Source organism: Vicia villosa, unplaced genomic scaffold, assembly GCF_029867415.1.
Source record: "Vicia villosa cultivar HV-30 ecotype Madison, WI unplaced genomic scaffold, Vvil1.0 ctg.000010F_1_1, whole genome shotgun sequence".
NCBI classification, from domain to species: domain Eukaryota; kingdom Viridiplantae; phylum Streptophyta; class Magnoliopsida; order Fabales; family Fabaceae; genus Vicia; species Vicia villosa.
The window spans coordinates 1,413,741-1,423,916 of NW_026704940.1; the positions used below are offsets into that span (position 1 = coordinate 1,413,741).

The following is a 10,176-nucleotide window of genomic DNA, read 5'->3' on the forward strand; positions in this document are numbered from 1 at the left end:
CACCAGTGCTAGAAAAATTAAACACGTAACCAGCTCACTACATGCAACTGTGAAGGGGAAATCAACAAATGATTAAATACGCTGGCTTTGAATTCATTGGTAGGAATGAGGTATCCTATGAGGGAGAACGAGCATTCGGTAAAAGCGATAATTCATCAATCATGTCAGATGCAGATCCTCTTATCTTTGTCTAGGAGAAATACCCCTCAGTCGATTGTAGGACCCACGTTTGTCAAAGCTTTATCAAAAACACCTTCACAAACAAAAGCAAAGACACTCTCCAATATGCCTTGATCCACCCAGTCTTCTAAAATATCCCTACCAGCCTTCTTGGTCGATGTTGATATTATCACCATGGTAAAAATATGTCGTAAAAAGAACTGATGCAGATATAATGAAGCAAGCAAGCTTGAGTGATAACTATCTTGGAAACCCTAGATTATGGGAGAAAAATATAAAAAGAGAATATGGACTTTGGGGCTCAGAAAAATGATCATTTCAACTTAAAAAACCAATGTATATAAACAAAATTGTATGTACTTGATTTAACATTAAAACAAAATGCTCTCGGAGAAAGACAATAAAGGAAACATAAACCCTATCTTCACAAGTCACTCACAAGAAAAAAAGGTAAAATAATGCTTCAAAAACCTTTTATACTCTATCAAGCATCAAGGGCCATACAATCTACCCAACACCGCCAATCGTTGAGGTCTTCTCAAAAACTGCTCGAAAGAACTCGAGTACTCTAAAGAGGAGAAAATATCATTTCTAGCTAGCGAATGAAGATGTGCTAGTCACTCCCAGAACTACGTCATGACTTCCAATAAAGCATTTAATGCACCTACTCTCGAGAGCGCAACGTTTAATCTAGGACTTCCACGTCCATGGATCCTGTGGCCGAATAATGATACATGTCGTGATCCCTCGCCCAACAGAGTATAGATAAGGGCTTAGGGGCAAATGTGTTTGGGTCATGCGCAATATAACTACAAGATGCAACCTAAGAATGGGGTGAATTAAGGTTGCTTCATTTTCCTTGTTTTTGCGCAACAATTCTTAATTTGTTATTTTTTTGGAAGTTATGAATATGTTATGTTCTTAAGATAACAAAATGTATAAAATTAAAGTACTTAGAAATGATGGATACAAGACAAATATAATTGTTCCCCTTATCAACCAAGAGTACACCTAGCCCCTTCACACCTTGAATGATTTTTCTCTATGTTTAGATCCTTTTACAAGTCTCACACCAAGACTTATTTACAACCTCTTATAAATCATACACAAAAATCAAACATATGGTAGACGTTGAATCACCCTAATCCAAAGAACCTTTTCACAAACACAAAAAAAATGGTGGACTTTGAATCAAACCAATACAAATGAACTTTTTAAAAACACCTAACACTATGGTGGACTTTTAATAAACCCATATCAAAGGACCTTTTTCAACAACTTATCACCTCAAACTTGAAAAACTTGTTTGAATTGATTAAAAATTATATGTTAAAGAGGTTATTTGATAATCTGATGTATACAACCTTATATACACACACTAAGACACCTCTAAGTGAAGATGCATATGTTAGAATCAATTCCATGAAGCCTTGTCATGATTTGGAATGAAGTTGGTTTATAAAAAATCATCTTTTTTCAGGGTGTAGCCAGTTACTATAAGAATGTAACTGGTTACCATTCTTCCAACATTCACACGTAAAAACAATAAGCTCATGTAACTGATTACCAAAAATAAGATAACTACGATGGCTATGATAGTGTTATTATGACAATTATCATTATTTACGAAAAAATAGAGTGAACTGGTAACCGATTAAAATATTCATGTAACTGATTACCACTGTGTTAGAAGTGAAAAATCAGCTTTTTCATGGCATTGCATGAAAGGTTTTTAAGCATGATATTTTAAGAACTTTAGAGATGAAGATGTATAATTTATTCTGACCATGTAAAGTATTATACATGAATCATAATGAATCGTAATAATGATCAAACATCTTGATTTATCACTTGATTAAACTTCATTATTGCCAAGCATCCATCATGTGTATTCTTGAACTTTTTTTTCTTTAATAGTCTTCATCAATCTTTGTCTTCATCAAAACTATATTAGATAGATGATAAATATCTTCTTCACATGCAAAACCCAAAAGCATAGGCCCAATTACGAAGCAGCAAGTTACTAAATGTGGAACATATAGACTTTTCCCTCCGTGTTGCAGATAATCCCTCACTAAATGTCACGCTAGCCCCCAAGATCAATCCAACGATTAACATCATCCCATATCGTTTCACACGTGTGCAATTTCCAATCATCTACCCTATTTAAAGAGAAAGGTATGCCACTTCAAAGATATTCAAATCCTTTCTCAATCAAACACTACTTTTCGATCTCATACTTACTTGAGCATTGGAGTGCCAACCTGGTAGGTCGGCCTCCTCTTCACCGAATCAAAAGCTCTGCATCATTCCAACAGACTGTGAATCCATTCTTTCCAATAAACTTTAGTTCCAACACAGAATATATACTAAATTGAAGGTGTGCATAACTCTTGGCTTAATGTGTAGTTATGACAATATAGTTAGTTTGGTATGATAGTATATTTTTAATATTATTTGGCATTGATGGCAAGATATTAGAGGCCAAAGAGAAATTAAACTTCTTTAAAGCTAGCTCAACTCATAAGAATGAAATTCATCTAAAACAAAAATAATTGCTAAAATCACTTCATTTATGAGTTCTTGTATAAATAGAAAAATTGATCACATTTAGGTAAATTACAAATATAAGTAAGAAAAAAGGAAAAAACAAAAATGATCAAGTTAGAAAATTACAAAGTACAAAAAAGAAAAATTATCATTGTGATACAATGTGATACCCAAATTCACCATGAGTACGAGGCCTACACCCGATTATAAGCGAATGATTTGCTGAAGAGACGACGAATGTATATAACTTGCAATACACTTGTAGTCACAAATAAAATGTACTCCAAGAGTGTGTAAAATACAACACGTTTTCTGGTGCTCTCATTTGCTACAATTACCAAAATTGAATACATCATAGTTAGAAGAAATCTACCATCCACCAAAGATGCATGGTTTGATAAATACACAATAATTAAATGCAATCGCTAGTAAGAAAGAATAACTTACTATTTCGATGTCTAGCATCACGTGCTTTCAAGTACTTTTGTTCTGTTATAATAGATTCTAATGCTTCTCTTAACTCAGCAATCTTCACATTTATTGGATCCAAATGCTCTGAACACAAAAGCAAAAATATGAGTAAATGTAAAACTAGTATAAAATTAGTTGAAAAAATAAATGAATCATATATCCACGGAGATGACACCATTAATATATCCACGATAATGACTCTGAGATGTCGATAATTGAATGTAATCTCATGTATGAGTATTGTATCAAACACAAGACGATTTGGATCAGAAGTATATATGCTATGTAACGATTCATGCATATTTAATTAAATTCAAGTCTATTTATAATGACAAAAATCATAAACTTATTACCATCTTTAGCTAAGTCATGCTCATTAGGAATGTGGCCAACATGAACATAAAATGAGACAGTTTCTGGCGTAGAAATGGGATTATTAAAGCAAAACTTGTAAATTCCACTTTGTGTCGCTTTGAACTCAAATTTGTCCCCTGATGTTCCCTTCAAAGAACTCACCACATTTCCTGCCGGAGATGTCACCTACAAATCACACATTCATTAATAAAAAACAAAATTGAAAAACAAATTTCATTTTGTTTTAAATGATTCGGTTGAAAAGAATAAAAAGTAATTTACCGTGAAATCAATTCCAGGATGATCTGAGCTCCAAAAAATATCATGATCCATTACAACAAAGTTTCCGGAAACAATGTCATTTTCATGTGGAACATGCTCGGATATGCATTCAACATCGTGTAAACTGATCGAGAGAGAAAATGCATGAGAAATTAGGGTACTGAGGAAGATGATCAAGATTGTACAAAATTTTGAATGAAAATTCATTTCTAGCTAGTTTGTTAAGATTATTTTGGATCTCTCTTTTGTAAGAACGACAATGATTATTGGTCAAGTGAGAACTTTTAATGGCTTAAAATCTGGTTGGTTGGTTTAACAAGTCGTTACTAGCATCTAAAGTCACGGTTTATAATAGTTATGTTGTTGGAGGAGAAAATTAGTTTTGATAATCAAATCAAAAGGAGGAAACAAATACAGGAAAATTAAAATAAAATTTTATAACTTCCATATATAATATTTTCAATAAAAGTGAATACTTATAGATGTAATGTAATATAATCATGCTTAAGTTTATTTGTCCTCTCACATTGGTTAGTTTAATTTACAAATTTGATCCCCTCATTTTTAAATTTGATAATAGTCTCTTAATTTTTTTCACTTAAAGTTTTTTTGAATTGACAAGTTGGTGGCAATGCATATTTTAAGAGATATAAGATCTTTTGGAGTTTTACATATTTCTCATTTTAAGATATATAAAATTTTGAAGAATGAGATTATATATTTTTTTAATTTATAAATGAAGTAAAAAAATCTATTAATTTGCAAAAAAATAAAGTAACAAAAGTTGATTTTAGCCAATTAATTATTTTAGAATAATAATTAATATATGTAATAGAAAATTATAGAGAAATAAGAGACAAACAGACAACAAATTACTCCTCAATCCTTTTTAGGTGGCAAAACGAAATTAATATGTATTTAATTTGAATATTGTTTTATAACATTTATTGGCTAATTGAGATGATACATGTAATTTCTACAACAGGTTTCCCCAAGATATAACAGGCCCAAACATTGTTTGAGAAAAAGATGCACTTGGGGGGCTGGGGGCCTAATGTACTATTATAAAAGCCTTTATGACCTTACTTTTTACACGACCTATCGCATATTCTTATTAGTTTTTTTTTTTTTTTTTTTAAAACATCATATGCTTTGTTTTGATCATCTAGAAAATATGTGTAAAAATTGGATTAAATATACAAAAATGAATATTGTACATCATCTTCCTGGAGAGACTATGAGAGAAAAAGGAGGGTGTGTTTGTTTAAAGTTGTGAAATTATATTCTTTAAAATTATATATTTTGAATTATTATTTTAAGGAACAATATACCTATTTATGTATTTGGAGAATAATATTTTTTGTAGGAAAATTTTATTTAATTTAAAAATTATAAAAAAATAAAAATAGTAAAAAGTAGTACTAAAAAGTTATAAGTAGTTGAGTTATTTTCATTGAAATATTAGATTCCTATATTTTAATCATGAGAAAAATTATGTCTAAAAACATTCCTAAAAATAAAAAGTATTTGAGAATAATTTTTAAAAACTTGCAACAAATATAAGATTATGACATTCTTATTCCCATTCACAATCCAATTTTAATTCTTGAAACAAACACACCTAAACACAGTAAACTATCTCTATAATTTTCTCCAATTTCTATTGTTTTTATTAGATGAAAAAGTGGATGAAAGAAAATAATGTATTGCACTCTATTGATAAGAACAAAAATCATGCAAACCTTACACAAAGATAGATATCAACAACACGGACATTGAAATCAAAATTTACGGCATCAAGAACAAAACTAAGATATTAAAATGAAAGAAACATTTCAATAGTACTATATTATATTTTAATATTATTTTATTTTAAAATAACTTAAAATTTTAAATTTATTTACATTAAAGTTATCCAACTAAAACTTACATGTTCCAAAGAATTTGCCTTAATACAATACATGTTTTTAATGCTAAAGAATGAAACAACAATTTGAAATACTTGTCTGTTGATTGGTGGATTGTTTTAGTACTATATTATTAGGTATAAAAGAATTCAAAATTCCAGATCTCATTAATATAATTAGTAGCACATACATCAACACTTTCTGTCACACACCACACTAGCACTTCATATCTTTCCTATCAACCATTTTCATGCAAACATTTGCTTACAACATTTCAAATGGAGGATAATTCTAATTGTTAATTTATTTTTCATAGGATTATATTATCACATACTATGCATGTCTTTACAAAATTTTTTAAAAAATGTTTATTAAAGTATTAAGTTTGTTGAATTTTATATAATTTCACAAATTTATCTTTAAATCAAATTATTAATATTTGTATAATAGTATGCAGACTGACTAAAAAATATAATTTAAAAATATGTAAAGAAATTATTATAATGCAATTTAAAGTTTAAAATTTATTTTATAAAAATAGACAAAGAATCTTTAAATTTAATAGATAGAGGAATATTTATATTAATATTTTTTTAAGTCATCAAATTAAATTTTATTCTAATGGTGATATAAATAAGTAAAGCAAACAATTTGTGTACATTAAGGTTCTAGTTGGTAAGATATTTTTTTTAAATTATGATTTATAATCTCATATAACAATAAAAGACATATTTGATAATGGTTTTTTCATCACGAATTTATAGCTTATTTTTCAGATGCTATTTCAATTAGCATTTTAACTTATAATTTATAATTTATCTTTTATTTCCTTATTCTTTTAAATAAAATCCACTAATATCTTTTATAAATTAACTATCTTTTATGTCATTTTAATTTTTCAACTAATTGAACCACTAATTTTACTAAACACTTCAATTAAACTTATTCGCTATAAGTCATCAATTATTATCTAAAAAAATTATCAATCATCAACCATCAATCATAAACTATAAACTATTAGATAACTTATCTGTAAACCACTATTTTTACTAAACTGACCATAACTTTAGACTAACCCATCAAATTTATTTAATTCAATTAACACATATAAATTAAAATACCTCGTCTACACAAGTAACATATACTTGACTAAACAAAGATTATTCTTTTCATACTACATAGTTCAACAAAATTATTATTCTCTCTTCTTCTCTAATATCAACCTCTTATTCACAACGTCTTTTATTCCATTCCTCCTATCTATTCATATGAGGACAGAGAAGTGAAATCAACTGTTCATTTTATAATTTCCTCTCCACTATAAATACAATCCACTCATTTTCTCAACAGCATAGTGTTCACACATTTTAGTCCCCAATGATTTTTTACATATTGGTTTCTCAAATGAGAAAGGAATCTTGCACACATGAAGATACCTTCCTACCTACCTAATTACACAGCACTACATTATGTCATGTAACATCATGAAATTCGTTGATGGATATGCCTTTTTTTTTTCTCACCACATAACAAAAGTACAAACCAATTCTAAAGTTCATAGGGAAGAAAAATATCAAACCAACAAGGTTCACCACCATTAGGATCTTCAATCAAAAAGCAAATTCAGTTAAGATTCTTGATCATCATTCATCAGCTACTTCGTACCATTCTACATCTTCTGAATCAATCTACATTTGTGAAGGTAACATTATTATTATTCTAAACAATAAAACCCACAAACAAACACCATATATTGCTTCATATGATGAACATTTATTACATTGTTTTTTTTTTTTTTTTTTCTGAAATGAAATGACATTGAATTAACAAAATACTGAACCTTGAGAGCAAATAATCATCTCTATCAACTATCAGAGATTCTTGTCCATTCAACAGCTCTGCAAAACCTACCTAATATCAAAGAGATCACAAACATGAGAAACTCAAGTTTCAACCTGTTACTACAACAAAAGGACACATATATTATAAGAGTTAGAAACACCAAAATTTAAACGCTTTCCACAGATTTTTTCTCCTTGGTAGATTTACTGTCACACCAAGTTTCCAACCATGATCATACTTCTACAAATTCGAGTCCGAAAAAGAACGAATTTCCAACTCTCGAATCACTCGAACATACTCGAACATGCGAAAATGTTAATCATGATTCAATGTAGTTCATTTCGGACTTGAACCCAAGTTACCAAAGCGATTAGCCAGCAAATTGACATTATCTTCATCATCTCTTTGAGCATATAAAATATCTAACTCACTCTCAAATTTTTCACTAAAAAGTTCTTCCCAAAACCCTTCATCAAGTTCTTTATTCAAATTATTCTCATTAGTCTCAAATACCTCAATCTCTTCTTCCTCTTGCTCTTGTTCTCCTCCACCTCTTCCAAGACCTTGCATTTCCATAGCCAAAACCTCCAACTCGGACACTTCAAACCCGAACCCAAATTCAACACTATTGCTTGATTCGCCATACTCAATAGGCCTTCTTCTCTTCTTAGTAACATCTTCTTCAATCACCTTTCTCCTTTCCTTATGTTGAAGCAACTGCTGAATAAAAGCAGGATTTCTCATAGCTCTAGCCAAAAAGGCCATCATTTGTTGCTGCTTAATTTCTGTCCCTCTTAGCCTCTCCTCCATAGCTTGAAGACAAGACCTTGTATTCTGCTGTTGCTGTCTCAGCTTCACAAGCTCCATCATTAACACTTGTTTATCGCGCTTCAAATGATCGATTTCTTCGTCTAATCCATAACGACCAATTTCAACACATTGGCCAAATGATGATTGTTGAGAAGAAGAAGATGAAGAAGTACTAGGTTGTGATGTTTGTCTCCTTCTCTTAATGTTCGCTAAAAGATGCTTATGTCCTCTCAGAAATCCTTCGTTCGCAAACTCCCATTTATCAGGATCGATTTTTCTAAATCCCTGTAATTGATAATCTTAAGTCCCACATCGAATAATAGAAAAAACAAAACAAACAGATATGATACAAATAGAGAAAATATCCAATTCCTTCTTCCATAGGTAATGGCATAATGGTAATATACATCATCCAATGGAGTAGGTAGGAGGAGAAATCCAGAAACCAAAAACTAAAATATTTTTATAATATATATAGTACAACTCCAGATAATACTATATTTTATTGAGTTAAAAAAATAAGTTAATAAATAGAAAAATATTACTATAAAGCAACTCAACATTGAAAATATCTGTTGACTTTATTAATAAAAAAATATTCATATAGTTTTTTTAAATTAAAAACAATACGGAATCGGGTTAATAGTGAAATGTTAATCTTGATTAATTTTGACATTCCTGAACTTAGTAGAGAGAATTATGTTCAATTTCAGCAACTGAGATTAGATGGTCGAGTGGATCGGATACTATAGAAAAAACACACCAAAAAAGAATAGTACTTACATAAGTGTTGAGTTGTCTAACAAAACTTGAGAAATTGTTGTGTTTGAAGTATCGAGGAAGAAGGTCTCTGGAGAAAGCATTTGGATCCCAAACAACAAAGCTAACACCGTCTCTGTTCCATGAGACTATGTGACTAGTTGTGGGATCCTCAACAACATCGAAAGTTTTTGTTAGAAATGGTGGCGGTCCAACTTCATGAAGACCCTCCATTGGTCGTGGAACACCCACCATTGATGTTGTCGACGAGGATGCTTCGAATTCCAAATACTCCTCTTTCACCGGATACAGATAGTTCATTTTCAAATTTTACAAACCTAAAATTTGAAGGTTGTTTTTGAATTTGATAGAGTAGAAAGTAATTAATATTTAGAAAAAACAGAGGGGGAATTGAAATTGAGAAGAAGTGAAAATGATGATAAGGAGAAGAAGGTGAAGGTGAAAAATTGAAGCATTGGAAAATTTGGAAGGAAGTTGAAGAAAATTTGAATTGCAATTGTGTTAGGTATAATTGAAGAAAGCTATGGAGGAAGTGTTGGGAGGGGTTATATAGGAGGAGAGAGTGAAGTGTAGTGAGAAAAAAAAATTAATAAAGAAGGCTATTATTAGGAAGTTTCTAGAGATATTGGAAGCAATATTGTGATATTTTATTGAGAAATCTTTTCCTTGAATAGCAAGTGGGTGAGAGTGACATGTGTGTGTGATGGAGTTGGTTCTTTGTTAGGAAAGTTCTGGAAGGTAAATAGGAAGGAAGTATTTGATATGGTGGTGGGGATGCTATTGTTTTATTTTATTGTTATTTGTTTGTGGGGGGATTCATTTGTTGGGAGGTAGTGGTTTTGATTGGCACACTGGATTTATATAATATGATTGGATAAGGCTATGGTATCATGTATGTATGTATGTATGTGAATGGGAAATTCAATTCAACCATGTTTCTTCAATTGGGTGGTAACATATGTAAAAAGAGCCGTATATTAATAATAATTGATTTGATTTG

General features: G+C 30.3%; 2 protein-coding genes across 4 annotated transcripts; both read right to left on the reverse strand.

The window, feature by feature from the left end:
• Positions 1 to 2,763: 2,763 nt before the first annotated feature.
• Positions 2,764 to 4,097, reverse strand: LOC131621591 (transmembrane emp24 domain-containing protein p24beta3-like). The gene is made up of 4 exons (XM_058892628.1): positions 3,838 to 4,097; positions 3,555 to 3,741; positions 3,178 to 3,285; positions 2,764 to 3,058 (listed from the first exon to the last, which is right to left on the reverse strand). Exons 1-4 carry the CDS (start codon positions 4,042 to 4,044, stop codon positions 2,925 to 2,927), a joined length of 636 nt encoding a protein of 211 aa, XP_058748611.1. The 5' UTR covers positions 4,045 to 4,097; the 3' UTR covers positions 2,764 to 2,924.
• Positions 4,098 to 6,877: 2,780 nt separating this feature from the next.
• On the reverse strand, positions 6,878 to 9,794 carry LOC131621592 (heat stress transcription factor A-6b-like). 3 transcript variants are annotated; one of them, XM_058892631.1, is made up of 4 exons: positions 9,180 to 9,788; positions 8,100 to 8,681; positions 7,585 to 7,651; positions 6,878 to 7,432 (listed from the first exon to the last, which is right to left on the reverse strand). In XM_058892631.1, exons 1-3 carry the CDS (start codon positions 9,474 to 9,476, stop codon positions 7,634 to 7,636), a joined length of 897 nt encoding a protein of 298 aa, XP_058748614.1. In that variant the 5' UTR covers positions 9,477 to 9,788; the 3' UTR covers positions 6,878 to 7,432; positions 7,585 to 7,633. The 3 variants fall into 3 exon arrangements, with proteins under 3 accessions (XP_058748614.1, XP_058748613.1, XP_058748612.1); XM_058892630.1 differs by having other exon boundaries at positions 6,879 to 7,432; positions 7,585 to 7,655; XM_058892629.1 differs by lacking the exons at positions 6,878 to 7,432; positions 7,585 to 7,651 and having other exon boundaries at positions 7,662 to 8,681; positions 9,180 to 9,794.
• Positions 9,795 to 10,176: the final 382 nt, after the last annotated feature.

Coding starts and splice junctions, on each gene's coding strand:
- LOC131621592 (XM_058892629.1), bottom strand. CDS start 9,476: ATGAACTATCTGTATCCGGTGAAAGAGGAGTATTTGGAATTCGAAGCA. Junction 8,682..9,179: donor TTAGACAACTCAACACTTAT/GTAAGTACTATT, acceptor TATCAATTACAG/GGATTTAGAAAAATCGATCC.
- LOC131621591 (XM_058892628.1), bottom strand. CDS start 4,044: ATGAATTTTCATTCAAAATTTTGTACAATCTTGATCATCTTCCTCAGT. Junction 3,286..3,554: donor GCATGACTTAGCTAAAGATG/GTAATAAGTTTA, acceptor TTTTGTGTTCAG/AGCATTTGGATCCAATAAAT. Junction 3,059..3,177: donor TGATGCTAGACATCGAAATA/GTAAGTTATTCT, acceptor TGGTAATTGTAG/CAAATGAGAGCACCAGAAAA.